This window comes from Phyllostomus discolor, chromosome 7 (genome assembly GCF_004126475.2).
Source record: "Phyllostomus discolor isolate MPI-MPIP mPhyDis1 chromosome 7, mPhyDis1.pri.v3, whole genome shotgun sequence".
Classification (NCBI taxonomy): Eukaryota; Metazoa; Chordata; class Mammalia; order Chiroptera; family Phyllostomidae; genus Phyllostomus; species Phyllostomus discolor.
The window spans coordinates 101,316,117-101,332,953 of record NC_040909.2 but is presented as its reverse complement, the minus strand read 5'-3'; the positions used below and the strand labels follow the sequence as shown (position 1 = coordinate 101,332,953).

The window sequence follows — 16,837 nt, the reverse complement described above, 5'->3', positions numbered from 1 at the left end:
TGCCCTGACACAGAATAGCAGTCACCTTCCTCCAGGGAAGCTCCCGGGAAGGCTGCCCCTGAGACTCAGCATCAAGGTGTGGCCGTGGGGCTGAGCCGTCCCCGTAGCCACCGGTCAGCGCTGCTGAGCTCTTGCAGCTCTCAGTAGCTGCGCCATCTTTCCTAACCCTGGCCTTCTACATTTGCTTAACATGAGATGGTCAATGAAATGGAAAACAGTGTTTTAAAGATTTTATTTATTTATTTTTAGAGAGAAGGGAAGGGAGAGAGAAAGAGGGAGAGAAAGAAACACCACTGCATGAGAGAGAATCGTCAGTCAGTTGCCTCTTGTACACGGGAACCCCAGCACCCCAGGCCTGTACGCTGACCAGAAATCGAACCAATGACCTTTCGGTTTGTGGGAGGACGCCCGCCCCACCGAGCCACACCAGGCAGAGTGGAGAATTCTTTTATGAGTCTGTCCTTATGGGCAGCGGAGCATTAGAAACGTCCTCCCGTCCTCCCACTGAGCAAGTTTGCCTGCTAGGAGGGTGTTAGCTCTGGCACAGCTCACCTGGGCCACGTGGAAAACACTTTTGTTTTATGATTCGGTTACTTCTGTAGCAACGCACTTAGCGTAACTTTTTATAGACTTCTTTGCTAATGGATCTATTTGAGGAGATAAGGTTATTTTAGCTACAACGCCTAACTTGGATCCAAGTAAAATATGTACTATGGTTAATCCACAGTATTGCCCCATTTGTCAGAATTCCTGACTATTTCTCACTTCTTGTCTTATGGGTCGAGTTCCTGTTGTTTTCTTTTGGTATAGGTTTTTATGTTCCCTGTATTTTGAGGTCAAACTCAGGTTTACAGTTAAAGTTTAAGTTTCAGCTTTCAATCCATTTGCTACATTTTATTAAAGAATAACCTAAATCTAATTTTAAAATGTGTAGTGGAAACTTCTTGAACATATTCACTATTCTGAGTGATTTGGAATACTTTATTTAAAAAAATTAACTTTCTATGGCTTTTCTGAATATTGATTAAACTTTTACTGAAGAGTGGTTATGTGCCGAAGCAGTAGATAGGTGTGTCCTGCTCAGGGTGATATGTGCAGGGTACTTTAATACGTGTTAATGTTTCCTTAGCATTATAATGTCAGAGAAATTACAAAGGATTCAAAATAATTGTTGTTTGCATGTGCATTGGGGTGGGTTTCCTCACAGAATATCCAGAACAAAAATTGTTTGCCGCCCTGTTGATTAAATGTGTTGTGCAGCTGGAACTCATCCAGACTATCGACAACATTGTGTTCTTCCCAGCCACAAGTAAGAAGGAAGATGCAGAAAACTTAGCAGCCGCTCAGGTAAGGAGGCGTGAGGAGGGAAGTCAGCTCCAGCGGTCTGGGATTCGGAGCTGAGGCAAACTAGAGCTTTAACTCGGGGGTGGGGGTGGGTCTTCATCACACTGACCTCAGTTTAAACCATGGCACTGGATGACATGACCGAGGCAGTGAGTGTGGACAGAACTGAGAGGAGGGTTGGGGACTGAGCCCTGGAGGCCTCTGAGGGTTATAGCTCCTGGTGATGAGGCCACTGGAGACCACACACCAGGGAGGCATGAGGAGACCAAGAGACAGTGTTGTCCTAGAAATCGAATGAAGGGAGTATCTTAACAAGAAGGGTATTGTCCATTCTGTCCCGTGCTCAAATGGTCAAGTAATATTCTGTCTGAGAATTGCCCTGTAGCAATTCAGTACTTTAGTGATTTTGACATTGTGTTTCATTGTAATGTTAATTATTACTCTTGGTACAAGAGAAGAGAGGAATTGAAGATAGCAAATATTGATAACCCTGTCACGAGTTTTGCTGCCAAGGGGTACAGAGAAATGGGGTAATAGCTGGAGGAGGATGAGGAAGAGAAGGGGATGCTTCGTTTTGTCTTTAAGATTAGCAGTATCGCAGCATGTTCCCGGAGAAGAGCTTTCCAGGAGAGGAAAACCAAGTGCCGAAGAGAGGGCCAGTGACTGGAGCAGTCTTTTGAGTGAATGGAGACGGAGCCTAGTGCAAAGTCCCCGGGGCAGGGGGTTGTCTTGGACAGAAGCACAGACAGTTCATGCATTTTAACAGGAAGGCGAACAGAGTGGGTGGGTTATAAATATAGGAAGGCTGGTCCATTTGCTCATGGGAGTTGTTCAGAGATCTGATAGCTTTTGGTTTCTCATTGAGATAGGAAGTCATCCACCTAGTAAGGTTGGGAAGAAAGCTTTAGCTGCTTGCAGAGATAATGAAAATAGGAGGCAGTGGTCCAGAGAAGTAGAAGAGGGAAGCACAGGAGGCTTGCCGGGCAGCACCCAGAGCCCACTGAATGTGAAGAGAAATCAGTCCGTTTTCCTTCAGTCACCTTTAGAATGTGGGCATAGATGTGCAATAGGCAGCTTTGCCAAACACTCTAAAGAGGAGGTGAGGGGTTATGCAAGGGAATAATTACAATCACATGGACTCCAGCCTGGTGAAGAAGAGAGGCGAGGGACAGGGATGGGCTTTTGGAGTCAGGAATTATGAGGCAGGCACTAGAAAGACAGGAGGTAGTACTTTGCGACTAGTGTGCGTGGAATGAAGGCTCTGGTAATTAGGTAACAAAAGATGGACCTTTCCCAATTTTCTATTGAGATAGAACAGATTACATACCAGGGCTTGTTCGTAAATCTGGTTTTGGGGGAGCATTGAGTTCTGAACTTACTGAAATCTGTGACTGTGTGTGTGTGTGTGCACTTATGTGCGTATGTGCACTGTGGTGGTTTGTTCCCAAAGAGAGATGCTGTGGACTTTGATGTTCGAGTTGATACTCAAGACCAAGGAATGTACCGCTTTTTAACATCACAACAACTCTTTAAGCTACTGGACTGCTTGTTAGAGTCACATCGGTTTGCAAAAGCATTTAATTCCAACAATGAACAGAGGACTGCACTCTGGAAAGCAGGTGAGCTGCACGGGTCCCGCATGGCCGTGTCTACCGTTAATGCACGTACAGCAGGGAGTTACTTTCATCAGCATCACTGATTGTGTCCTCAGGCCTGTGCATGCCACTGTTTGAACTTCCACCTTAACAGTTAAAATAGGAAGGCAATCACCAAACACGTTCTCTTGGGTCTTCAATAAGCAAATAACTGCCTAGGTATATTTGTTTTCCCCTTGTTCAGTCAACCTGTTACTTGATTGAATTGACCAATTGCCTTTTCATCTTGTTTACCAGCCAGGCCTTGCTGTTGATACTGGCAGCACACTGAACTCTGCCCTTTTATGATGAACAGTGGGCGTGGTGCCCCCCCCCCCCGCCAACACAGAATCTGGCCTGTGTTCAAAAGGCGTCTCCCATCTCCCCGGCCATGGTCGTGTCTCAGAATGAGAGCGAATGGTTTGAAATGGGGAGGTGTATTTGTTTTAGAACGTTAGAAATTTTAAATTTTAAAAAAGCTTCATAACTTATTGACATCGTTAATTTTTTTTTAAGAAATAGTTACTCAGTGCCTATTTGCTGCAAAACAGTGCCCATTTGGGCGCGGAGGCAATAGAATCTGGCAGGAAAAGAAAGAGGGGAGCTGACGTTCACTGAGTGTCGAACCGTCAGACGGGTATGGGGTTGTTTTCCACCTGCGTTTTTCATGTAATCTAGAGTGTCTCACTCCTAGTTCAACCCATGGCTCTGTTCATCCTCCTCCCTGTACAACCTAACTTCAGGAAAGAGTTACTTTTTTCCCCTTCACCCCAAGTTCTTACCACTCTCCTACCAGGACTGTTAGCACATGCACTTGGCCCTTCATACCACTGGCCTTGAACGCAGCCTCACTGCTACATGGTCTGCTCTGTTCATCGGGGAGCTGAGCTGCAGGCTGCACGGGGCTTTCAAGTAGTTTCCCGTGAAGAGTTCCACGTTCCCAGGCCGGAAATTGTTTTTCATCTCACGTCCCCAGCTTGAAAGGGGAGGGATGTCTAAACATAGAAATTACGTTCAAGTGGGTCCTTCATCCCAGCTTGGTCTCCCCTGCAGAGCCTGGGGCACGCCTTCTCAGTGTGGCTCAGGGCAGCGCTGCTTTGGAAGAAGCGTGATGACCGAACGGTACCAAATGTGCTGCCACACAGGCTGTTGTACCTTTGTGTCAGATACCTTCCCGATTCATTCCGGAAATTTCCCCTTTCTGCAGGCTTTAAAGGCAAATCCAAACCCAACCTTCTGAAACAGGAGACGAGCAGCCTGGCCTGTGGGCTGCGCATTCTCTTCCGGATGTACATGGACGAGAGCCGGGTTAGCGCCTGGGAGGAGGTCCAGCAGAGGCTTTTAAAGTAAGACTCTTGGCTGAGTTTCTGCCTTTCCCTTGTGCAACTGCTTGGTGCAGAGCAGGAAGGGGCGGCCGAGGTTTGCACGGGATCCAAGTCCACAGCCACCCTGTGGTTAGGAGCTGCAGGACCGAGCAGATAACCTGGGCCCTAAGGAATTGATTATAGTCTTAAAGAGGAATGCGCTTTTGCAGTCAGTGACAGATTAACAAGTCGTGTCTGTTGTTGCTGGCAGGACAGGAGAACGTTTTCTCAAAATTTTTAAAATTTTATGTTATAGCTTTTAGGGTTTTTTGGTGTCATATAGCTCAATTTTTATAAACCAGTCATTTGTGAAAGTGCAAACCTGCCTGCCTGTATTTAGTTTGAAAATATATTTGGAGTTTTCTTTCTGGATGTTACTTCTTTTGCATTCTGTTTTTACTTAGTGAAAACTTCCTATTCCGTCCTCTAACAGTTAAACTCACACTAAGGATGAAGCGTGGCATTCAGACAGACTGCTGTCATCTGAATTGTGTTTTGTGTGTTTGTGGGGAACAGGTGGTCTCAGAGACCTGCTAAATACATTTTTAAACTTTAAGAGGTCTCATCTCTGTTCCCCATTTTATTGATGAGACTTTTAAGACCGCAGAAGACTCTAAACCCGCGCAGCTCGTGAGAGGAAGAGCCCACCCAGGCGTCAGCCCAGGTCTCTTAACACAAGCTTGCAAATGCGCTGCTGCACGTTCATTTTGAATTCAGTGAAACTTAGAAAATTGGGAAATGTGGGTTTCCTGATAAGTTGCCGTGCCTTCTTTTAATATTGGGGTTTCTTCTTAATTTGAAAACATAAGTATTTATGCTGATGTTCTTTAATAAACAGTTCCACCCTGGCCAGGTGGCTCAGTTGGTTGGAACGTCATCCTGCACACCAAACGGCTGCGGCTGTGATCCCCAGTCAGGGCACGTGCCTTGGTGGTGGGTTGGATCCCCGGTTGGGGCACGCCCAGGAGGCAGCCAGTCAAAGTCTCTCTCACCTCATGTCTGTCTGTCTGTCTCCTGTCCTCTCTAAAATCAACAAATTTGATTTGATTCAAATTTGGACTCAAAAGGAGGACTCAAAAAAATTTCATATGTGTATGTATGTGTGTGTATATGTGTATGGTCTGTCCAGAAGGTATCCAGCCATGTAAAATGAGAAAGAGACATTGAAGAAGAAACAAACAAACAGTGTCCATAGGACAATCATGCCTCATTCTCCCTCAAAGTAGGCACCTTGGGACCTCACACAGTTCTCCCAGTCTTCATCAGCTGCCCCATTGTATTTTCCTGAATCTCATCAACAGTCTGAAATCTCTTCCCTTTCAAAGGTGATTTTAGTTTGGGGAAGAGCCAGAGTCACGGCACCAAACCTGGGTGATTTGATGTTGCACCAAAAAAACTCTTCATGAGCTGTGAGGTATGAGCAGGCACATTGTTGTGATGAAGCTGCCAATTACCAGTTGCCCATAGCTGCAGCCTTCTGAATTATCCTAATAGTGTCTGCAGAGGAATGTTCAAGCTTAATGCAAAATTTGATTCAGATTCGTTGCTGTACTGGCTCAGTCATTTTGAACGCATTGGCCACACAGCACACATGCTCACTCAATGGCATCTACCACCCCCACTGACTAGGACAGTGAGTTGTCATTGCTCACACATGTGCATTCCAGTCCACTCTCCTTGGCTGCCAGGTTATAGCAATGTTGTGCAGACTGTTCTCATTTTGTTAACAATGGCTGGACTTTTATGTGTGTGTGTGTGTGTGTGTAAATAGGTTCCTAACAGTCAGTCTTCATTACCCTACATGTCATCTTTAAAAGTTTTTTAAATTGATTTTATAGAGAGAGAAACATCAATTTGTTATTCCAGTTATTTATTTACTCATTGGCTGATTCTTGTATGTGCCCTGACCAGGCATCAAACCCACAACCTTGGTGTTTCGGGACAACACTCTAACCCAACAATTTTTAACTAGGGTCACGCTGGTGTTACACAAGAATTTAAAACATGCAACACCTGACTACTTAGGTGCCCTGAGCTCTTTTCCCTCAGGTGGTTAAATTAAAAAATGACAGCCTACACAATAGCCATTTAGTGTGAATAAGTCAAATTTATACCTATTATTTTTGTCAGAATGACAAATATTTTTTGCCTCGTGGAAGAATTTTGATAGTTTATGTGTGCCACAAGACGAAAAAGGCTAAAAATTGCTGCTCTTTGAACCAACTGAGCTACCCAGCCAGGGCTTTATCCTTCATGTCTTAGTGGTTCTTCCTCAGTGAGTGTCCATACAGCAGGTGTGCGAGCACTTGTGCGAGTGAACCTTTTCTGTTGCAGTGTGTGCAGTGAAGCGCTGAGCTACTTCCTCACTCTGACATCAGAGAGTCATCGGGAGGCCTGGACCAACTTGCTGCTTTTGTTTCTAACTAAAGTTCTAAAGATAAGTGATAACAGGGTAAGTATGAGACAGCATATCCAGCCCAGCATTTCTAGCTTAATAAAGTATATCAGTTCCAGACTATGAATGTATCATCTTTGCCTGGAGATTGAATAGCTTATTCTGCAAGGTAGAATTTCTCCTGAAAATTAAAATTTTATTGAATAAAAGATAGTTTCAGTAACCTATATATATATAGGTTATTGGTATATATATATAGGTATAGGGGTGTGTGTGTGTGTGTGTGTATAATAGCTCATAAAACTCAACTGGTTTCAGCTGGGCCTCTTTTGTTTATTGTCTGGAAGAAACAGTGACAAATACTGAAAGTTTGTCAAGGAAATGTAGTGGAAGATGTTTTTTATAATAAGGCAGATAACCAAGTGAACAGTGTGTGTATGAAGTGAGTCTTGTGGAAGCCTCTGGTCTTTCAGTTGCATCATCAGCGCATCATTGCTTCATGCAGACACTTCCCTGTCTGCAGTGGCCAGGGCTCCCCCCACAGGGATTTGACACTGAAGGGAGTTTCAGGTCCTGGGGTTTGGCATGCAAGCACTACTAATGGAGAAATTCGTTTTCCCTCCCAGTTTAAAGCTCATGCATCATTCTACTACCCTCTCTTATGTGAAATTATGCAATTTGACTTGATTCCTGAACTTCGTGCTGTTCTTAGAAGATTTTTTCTGCGAATTGGAGTAGTTTTCCAGATATCACAACCATCTGAACAGGAACTCGGAATACACAAGCAATGATGGCAACTTAATATATTTTTTTCTCTTGGCGTTTACATCCCTCTGCTCTCTAAAAGGACCCTGGAGCTGAGGTTTTCTACCTGAAAAATGGTTTCTCTGAATTTCAGCGTCTACGGGTTACTGGTACAAATGCTTAGAACTAGAGCTCAGTCTTGCAACTCTCCAGTCCCTCTCAGTGGTGGATCCCGTTTGCCATGTTGAGCTCACGTGGAACAGAAAGCCCGTGTCCAGTGTCAGCTTATGCTCACGTCCTTCCCTGTCTTCAGTGGCAGGGAGAACCCTGCATATTTTTGGCAGTTATGGAAGTGAAACTTACCCAAAGAACTATAGATGTAAAGATTTGAACTTCTGCAAGAAGTACAACTCAGGAGAGCTGTATTTTGAAGGATAAAATGTTTATAACTGGGGAGTGGGGGGAGAAGAAATTATTGTTCATGGTAAAAGATATTTAGCAACTATGGTATTCTTATTCTGAAATTTTTGCACACTCAGGCTATCTGAGATACTGGTAATCATCCTTCTGTGAAAAATGTACAGAGATGCAGGTCTGTAATATAAAAATCTTAAACATTATATAGTTCTTCTTGCACTGTTTTATTTCTTTATTTTCTTATTCATTTGCTAAATACCTATAATAATTTGTCAGATGCACTAAGAATTCTGGGTTGTACATTTTATCTTTTTTTATTTTGTGGGGATTTTGGTTTTGCCCTTTGCGAGGGGGTTGGTACTTGTGGAGGGTTAACACGCCCAGGCGCTGTCATGGCCGACACCCGTCATGACCAACAACAGCAGAAGTGGGAGATATCCCTGCTGACACAACTACCTGTGACATACTTCTCTTAGGGCTTTTACAGACGAGCCATTAAAATAGAGTGATCCTTCATGGACCGAAACTTGAATCACTGCAAAATGAATCTAGGTCGCTGTCTCTTTTCTTTTGGGTGGCGGGGCTTGATGTAGATTTTACTCTTATGTACAGAATTTAATGTTGAATATATTAAAGTAACAACTCTGGCATGGTTTAAGGAGGTTAGATTTACTGGAAATGTATTCATACTGTGAATTGTGTTCTGATGGTTAAAAAATGACAAGATTGTCAAGCATTCCGTGTTAACAGTGGATGTAGAAAATTTTTTCAGATGGATAAAATGTATATGGTACAGATGTAAAGTTTTCTATGTAAAAAATTCTGTACAACTTTCTGTACAATATTGATTCTCATCTGGCATATTCTAATCAGGTTATAGATCAATAAAGTTTTTGGATTATTTCATCAGTGCAATCAAAACCTGTGTAATCCATGGCCCCATGTTTTATTGATTTTTAATTTTATTTTTTTTACTAAAAGACAGACAATTAAGGGAAGGATGTATTCTGCCAGAACTAAAAATTCAGAATTCTTTAGTTCTAAAATTTCTAGTTTCTGACATTAGATTCGCCCCCATTACCCTGCTTTTCAACCATAAGATATTTATAATTTAGTATTTTGTGTATTTATTGATAACCCAGAATAATGCTACACTATTTGAATAGTGAGAAAAAGCAGTAATACTTCTTTGGGGCAGTTGGCAGTAGGGCATGTGTGTCCTAGAAGTCAGTTCAAGTTGTGTGGTACAATGGCATTAACAAGGAAAATCAACATGCTAAAATAATTTCTTTAAAGGCTATATTCAAAAACAAGTGTTCAGTCTTTGCTCGCACATCTCTTAGAAAATGAGTAGTTTCTGAACTATGCATTTTAAGTTGACTATTACCCCCAAGATGGAGCCTGTTTCAGCTCAGCTGGGTACTACAGCTGGGAGTCACCCACATAGGTAGCTCGGAGCCTCCGTGACCTTCCTGTCTGAGAGGTGTTTCCAGTAACCTGGCGGTTTATTATTTCATGGTATAAAGATTTTCCCTAAAGGAGACAGAGGCCTTCATCTAACTTTTAGTTGAAGATATAACAAGAAAAATCTTTATAGAAAAAGAAGATTAGATTACAAGTTGAGTATAAAATTTACATGCAGCTAAAATTCAAAGTATGAGAAATTATACTCGAGGGAAGCGAATCTGATCTTCTCTGCCATTGATGATGTCAGCGGGAGGGAGTGTGCAGGAAGCAGCGCTGTGGTATCTTGGCTGTTGTGCTAAAGGTGTTAAATAATTATTTCCCAAAACTGAATTTTTTAAAAGATACTTCTTATGGAGTGACTAGAAAGACTGAGTCTCTTAGTCAAGAGTCCATGGGGGTGCAGCGAGGATGCCAGTTCATCCTTGACTCTGGGCGCCCCCACCTCTCTCCAACGTCTAGAACACCTTGTCTAGAGACATCAATTCCAGTTAAAATAAGAAACCAGGACTGATAGTAAAATATAATTTATTTCTTCTATCAAGAAGTTAAATCATATAAATTAGTAAACTTAATTGGCACAAAAACAGAGGCAGAAAGATGTAACATTTAGTGCATGGCTCATGGAAATAAAATCAATTATGACTCCCATCATTTATACTGACTTAGTAGTTATAAATGACAGGGAAATAATTTGATTCTCTCATTACATAGCAACTGGAATAGTCACAGCTACAGCCAATGTATTCACTAATGAATTATTTTCAATAGCAATAACAAATATACATATAATAGGTTTCCCGGTTTTACAGGTCTGTTTAGATACTTGTGTTTTATTCATCTTACAAACAGAATTTACAATAGTGCACATAACGTTAGTTCATTACCACCCTGATTTATGGCAAAATTGTGCAAAAATAATTCTATACAATTGTATATAAATTAATCATGGCCTTTTATTTATGTACATACTGTACATTATATACACCACCATGGAAATACACCTTATATGCAGATGGAACATAAATAACTTCCAGGAAGTGGTCAGAGTAGCACATAAAGGTTCGGAGTAAACATTCCTTTCTCCTTAAAAGGCACTGCTGAGCCCAACAAAGATTTATTTTAACCATGTGCAGTAGACAGGCCCTGCCAATTGTAAGTGCCTGGTTTTCCAGGAACCTGCTGCTGCTCTTGGTCCAGCTGCTCTGCCATGAATCGTTTCAGCGTTTCTGAGGTGCCCGGGCGGAGCCAGGGTTCGGTTGCTACAGAGCTTGATCCGTCGTCACCCACGTGTTTCATGATGTCTTCAGGGTCAACCAATGAACTCTCATCATCTAAAGGAGGCAAGAGAGACATGACTCAGGTGGGTGGCAGGCAGGTGATGTGAACATAGATCAGTCTTCCTCCGCAATATTATGTTCTCAACTGCACGGGTTTTGACCAAACAGCCCTCGTTCTAGAGGTAGGAAAGTGAGCCCGGGAAGGGAGCCAACATTAGAAAACAAAAAACACAACCGAAGGTGACTCCGCGGCACTTGTGCCCCAGGGACCCTCCCTAGGATGGCAGAGGCAACCACAGCCAACGTAAGTGGGAGGTAGGAGTGCTCTTTTATTTTGTCACCTTCAGGAGGAACCCAATGGACACCATGGAAAACTTTGTTTTGATTTAACAGGATTTTGGAAATTCTCCCAACCTACAACACGGCTATAAGGAAATTAAAAGTCATTTCAGGAAGCACTAGATGGGGGTGAAATGACTTCCATTTGTATATCATTCTAAGAGGTGGTGTCTGCTCCATTAAGAGAAAGCTTTTTAATTTGCTTTATTTTTAATTGAATTGATTGTACTCCTATATCTGTGTTTTACTTATAGATACAATAATAGGAAAATCTGTCTTCCTACCCTGTGATGTCAATTTCTTTTTGGTTTTTAAATAACATCTCCTGGTCTGTGAAGGATTACCCAGCAAAGGAACCTGTGCAATCAATTTAATGAGCAATCAATCCACATCGTACCAAAAAGATCCTGTTTGAAAGGACAGTATTAAAAAAAAAAGTTTAGAAGTTGAACACCTTCTGAAAGAGTAAATTCTTATAATGCTGTCTCCTCAATTTAATAATATCACTGTTAAATATTTAACTTACTGATTCTAAAAGAAATTGAGGAACAGGAAACTTACAATACAAATTAAATGTTTTTTAGCTAAAAAAACACTGCTTTCCCACTTGCATATTTTTCTAGGTATGATATGAAAAGCACTATTCCATCAATTCTCTGCTGATATATGGTATGGAATTATCAGAACAGATGACACCTTGACTGCTAGCAAGAGTGTGCAAGTAGTTTTAAATTAAATAGAGCATTAAAGGTAAGATCTAAAAAATCTCATGAAAATTGCTATAAGAAAATTAATGTAGCTTAACAGACTAAAGAAAATTGTCCAACCAGACTATTATTTGCTAAAACTAACAATACAATAGAACTTGCGCATTATAAAATTACCCCATTATCCAAACAACTTATAATATCAACATTAAAAAGGTGGTCCCGGGCTGGCAGAAGAGATCATTGGCCACCTAAGGAACTGTCCAGCCTGCCTGTGCTTGTCACTAAAGCAGTGATAGCAAAGCCCCACAGGATTTGAAAACTAAACTTTGACTTATGAAAAGGAAAATTAACCTGAGGCTACTGTGTCCAGAGTACAAAAAGCCAACTAAAAAGGTGAAAAAGCCCTGACTGGTGTGGCTCAGTCGGTTGGGCATCGTCCCACACAGCAAAGGGTCAGGTCACCAAGTTCCCGGTCAGGGCAATGCCTGGGTTTTTGAGTTTGTCCCACTAGGGGCACGTACAATCTTCAAAAAAATGTTTTATAAAAAGGTAAAACTATTTTTGTAGTACTACATACTAATATAATGTATATGTTATCTTAAAAACTCAAAAGGGTTTTTTTTTTAGTTAAACATTTATTCAGACTGGTTATTTGATATAATTTTAAGTATGAAGGTTTTTTTATTGTTCAAGTAACTTCAGATAATCTCTCACTTCAGTGAGAGAACTGTGATGCTGATACTGACGGTCATCTTCCCCGCTGAAATACCCTCCTCTCTGGTAGAAAGAATCGGAGGTAACATTAATCCTGAGTCCTGGTTTTGCTGGATAGTTGTGTTATAGGCCCTACAACCCAAAGGGATTTGAAAATTCATTGCCTCAGTTCCCCAGCCACAAGTGAAAACTTCCATGCAAGCAGGTTGAAAGTCCTTACAGAATCTGCTATAGGTCCTTAAAGTTGGCCATTTACCTGTATTAATAGGTTTATTCTGAAGTTCATTCAATCTTCGCATTCGTTCCTCATTTCTCATTCTAATCTGATCAACATTTACACTGGATTCAGATTTTAAAGAGAGACCGTCTGACAGCACATCAGGACGACTGTTATCCTGTAGTCAGAGAACAAGTTCAGAAATGATCGTCAATGTGAAGCATGTTCAGAATAAATGAGTGAATCAACACAGGTTGTTGCCCTTGCTAAGTATACAGTGTGATCAACAAAATAAAACAAGTGAGATCTGTGGCATGCACTTACACTCTAACTCCAGGCTGAGATGCAGGCATTGCACTTGTGACAACACAGACACTACCAGACTGGACAGAGATAGAAAACGCAGTTACCCCAAACCCAGCAATTTTAGGTATATACACAAAAGAGATGAAAACATCAAAAAGAAACTTGTGCACGAATGTTAAAAGCAGCCATATTCGTAACAGACAAAAAGTGGAAACAACCTAAATGTCCATCAGGTGCTGAACAGATTTAAAGTGTGGAATATCCATTAATGAAATATTGTTCAGCATTAAAAAGGAGTCCAGGCAGGGTGCATGTGCTCTGTTGGACCACACCGGTTTAGCATGGGCCAGAACCCAGACCTCACCCCTAAACTGAAAAGGGAGAAAAGGAGAATTCATACGTACAAAGGCCAGTCCTTTCAATTTGCTCCTCCTGCGCTCCCTAGCAGAGGGCAGCTGTGAGGGCGGAAGGACAGCATCCTCTTCAAAGGCAGGATAGGTCTCCCCGTAAGCACCTAGAAACAGCACATGAGGGAGAAGTTGTAAGCACCGCCCACTTCAATCATTTTACTCAGCTAAACCAAGATAGCTTTTTCTTAGCTGTTAATAAAATTCACCCACTATAAATGTGCATAGTTCAATGGCTTTTATAGAATTGTACAATCGTCATTATGATCTAGTTTTAGAACATTTCTGTCACTTCAGAAAGTTCCCTTGTGCTCAATGGCAATCACTCCCCCACGCCCACCTGCCCAGCCCATGTAAACACGGGTCTGCCTTCATCTCAATGGACTCCCCTTCCCTGAGATTCCATGGAAGAGTCATTATGCAATGCAGTATGTTGTCTTTCACTTAGCATACGTTTGAGGCTCATCTATGCTGTGACATATATCAGCAGTTCATTCTTTTTTCATTGTTGAACAGTATTTACCAGTTGATGGACATTTTAATTGTTTCTAGTTGGCAATTATTAATGCTATTACGAACATTCACGTACATGTCTTTTTGTGGTCATGTTTTCGTTTCTTTGCAGTGTATTCCTAGGAGTGAAATTGCTGGGAAATTCTACATTTATCTTTTTTCAAGAACTGCCAAACCATTTGCATAAGTGGTTCTACCCATTTCACATTATGACAAAGTTCTAGTTTCCCCACGTATTCACCAACATTTGGTGTTGTCAATATTTTTTTAATTTTTAAAAAACTATTCAGCCCTGGCTGGTGTAGCTCAGTGGATTGAGCGTGGGCTGTGAACCAAAGTGTCGCAGGTTCGATTCCCAGTCAGGGTACATGCCTGGGTTGCAGGCCATAACCCCCAGCAACCGCACATTGATGCCTCTCTCTCTCTATCTCTATCTCCCTCCCTTCCCTCTCTAAAATAAAATCTTAAAAAACGATTCAATGTTATTCATAGTTGACATTCAGTAGTATATCAGTTTCAGGTGTACAGCATGGTGGCTAAACATTTATACCAAGCAGTGCAATTGCTGTATGGTACAGTAAGAGTATCTTTGCTTTTGTACAAAACCACCTTCCCATCTTCCAAAGTGTTTGTACCACTTTGTAGTCCACCACCAAGCAGTGAGAATTCCTGTTGCTCCATATCCTTACCAGCATTTGGTGTTGTCAGTGTTTTAGATTTTGGCCATTAAATAGGTGTGTAGTGGTATCTCATTGTTTCATTCATTTGCATTTCCCTGATGACATATAATGTGGAGTATCTCTTCATATGCTTATTTAATGAAGTGTCTGGATCTTTTGCCCATCTTTTAACTAGATTATTCTTATTAATGAGCTTTAAGAGTGCTTTGGATATTTTGGATAAGAGTCCTATATCAGAGGTATCTTTTCCAAATATTTTTCCCCACTCTGTGGCTTGTCTTCTCATTTTCTTGACATTATCTTTTACAGAACATTGATTTTCGATGAAGTCTGGTTATCTATTTCTCATGGATCGTACTATTGTTGTTGTATCAAAAAAGTCACTGCCATACCCAACTTCTTGTAGGTTTTCTCCTATGTTATCTTCTAGTTTTATAGTAATGCATTTTACATTTAGGTCTAAGGTCCCTTTTAGTTGATTTTTGCATTGGATGTAAGGTCTTCATTGAGATCCTTCCTTCCTTCTTTTTTTTGGGGGGGCGGCGGGATGTAGGCGTCCAGTTCTAGAAGCATCGTTAAGAGTTTTTAGTTGTCTTCATATTAATGTTTTTGGGGGGGATTTATAGAAGTATTTCTTTTTGGGGGGAATGCTAATATAAATGATCTTATGGGGTGTTTGGGTTTTTTTTTCTTTACTGAGGTAACACTGGTTAATAACAAATTTCAGGTGTACAACATTATAATTTGAACCTTATACTCGAACGCACATTCATCACCAAAAGTCTAGTTTCCTTCCATTACCATATAGCTGACGTGCTTTACCTATTTCACGTTCCCCCTACCCTTATTCCCCACAGGTAATGCCCATTCTGTTCTCTGTGTGTATGACTTTGGTTTTTTTGTTTTATTAGTTCATATGCTACTTTTGTTTTATATTTCACATGAGTGAACTCATATGGACTTTGTCCCTTTCCCTCTGACTTATTTCACTTAAGATAATCCTACAAGATCCATCCACACTGTTCCAAATGGCAACATTTCATCTTTTTTGTACCTTAGTAATACTCCATTGTGAATATTCTATATATATATATATATATATATATATATATATAGTCACATCTTCTTTTTCCACTCATCCACTAATGGACATTCAAGTTATTTCCACTCTTGGCTACTGTAAATAATGCTGCAGTGAACCTGGGGGTGCATTTATCTTTTCTGGTACTTCCTTATCGGAAGCAGAATTTACAAATATCTTCTATTTAATTGGTTGCCTTTTGGTTTTGTTAATGGTTTCTTTTGCCATGTAGGAATTTTCCATTTGCTGCAATCCCACTTACTTATTTTTGCTTTTGTTTCCCTAGCCTTTGAAGTCAGATTCCCTGAAACACCACAAAGACAAATATTTTAGAGACTCAGTGCCTGTGTTTTCTTCTATGTATTTAAAGGATTCTCCTTTCTCCAGTGTATATTGGCTCCTTTGCCATAAATTAGTTGCCTACATATATGTGGGTTTATTCCTGGGCTGTAAATTCTGTTCCATTGGTCTGTGTACCTTTTTCTGCCAATATTATACTGTTTTAACTACCTTAGCTTTATGGTATGATTTGAAATTGAGGAGTGTGATAGCTCCAGTTTTGTTCATTTTTCTCAGGATTGCTTTGGCTATTCAAGGTCTTTTTGTGGTTCCATTCCAACATTATTCTATTTCTGTGAATGATGCCATAAGGATTTTGATAGGGATTGCAGTGACTCTGTAGATTGCTTTAGGTAACATGGACATTTTAATAACATCAATTCTTCCAGTCCATGAGCACAGAGTATCTTTTTATTTCTTCCTGTCTTCAATTTCTTTCAATGTCTTATAGTTTTCAGTGTACAGGTCTTTCACCTTCTTTGTTCAGTTTCTTTCTACGCATTTCATTCTTTTTATTGCAACTGTAAATGGAATTGTTTTCATTTCTTTTTCTGATAGTTCATTGTCAGTATACAGAAACACTACAGACTTCCATATGTTGAGTTTTCTGTCTTGTAGTTACTCGTAGTTGATTTCTAGTTTCATACTATTGTGGGTGAAGAAGCTTGGCATGATTTCAGTCATAAGTTTATGGGGACTTGTTTTGTATGCCAACATATGGTCTATCCTTGAGAATGTTTCATATGCACTTGAGAAGAATGTATATTATGTTTTTGGATGAAAAGTTTTATAAATATCTATTCTAATGTGTCTTTTAAAATGGCTATTGTTCATCTGATCTAATATTAAGTCATTTAAGGCTGCTCTTTTCTTGTTGACTTTGTCTGTA

At 40.7% G+C, this 16,837-nt stretch overlaps 2 protein-coding genes across 15 annotated transcripts in view; one reads left to right on the top strand and one right to left on the bottom strand.

Moving 5' to 3' along the window:
• The window catches only part of ARFGEF1 (ADP ribosylation factor guanine nucleotide exchange factor 1), a 110,998-nt gene extending 102,179 nt beyond the window's left edge, over nucleotides 1-8,819 (top strand). The window contains exons 35-39 of the mRNA XM_028533871.2: nucleotides 1,208-1,347; nucleotides 2,795-2,963; nucleotides 4,186-4,324; nucleotides 6,677-6,794; nucleotides 7,364-8,819. Coding sequence (XP_028389672.1) covers nucleotides 1,208-1,347; nucleotides 2,795-2,963; nucleotides 4,186-4,324; nucleotides 6,677-6,794; nucleotides 7,364-7,528 — 731 coding nt within the window. The 3' untranslated portion in view covers nucleotides 7,529-8,819. The remainder of the gene's footprint in view (nucleotides 1-1,207; nucleotides 1,348-2,794; nucleotides 2,964-4,185; nucleotides 4,325-6,676; nucleotides 6,795-7,363) is intronic.
• Nucleotides 8,820-9,873: 1,054 nt separating this feature from the next.
• The window catches only part of CSPP1 (centrosome and spindle pole associated protein 1), a 92,676-nt gene continuing 85,712 nt past the window's right edge, over nucleotides 9,874-16,837 (bottom strand). For 11 of the 14 annotated variants that reach the window (XM_036031195.1, XM_036031188.1, XM_036031193.1 and 8 more), the window contains 3 exons: nucleotides 13,333-13,442; nucleotides 12,662-12,800; nucleotides 10,485-10,696 (listed from right to left, as the gene is read on the bottom strand). In XM_036031195.1, coding sequence (XP_035887088.1) covers nucleotides 10,485-10,696; nucleotides 12,662-12,800; nucleotides 13,333-13,442 — 461 coding nt within the window. Of the gene's footprint in view, nucleotides 10,697-11,265; nucleotides 11,389-12,661; nucleotides 12,801-13,332; nucleotides 13,443-16,837 lie in introns of all 14 variants that reach the window. The other 3 variants (XR_004904374.1, XM_036031189.1, XM_036031191.1) reach the window with 3 other exon arrangements.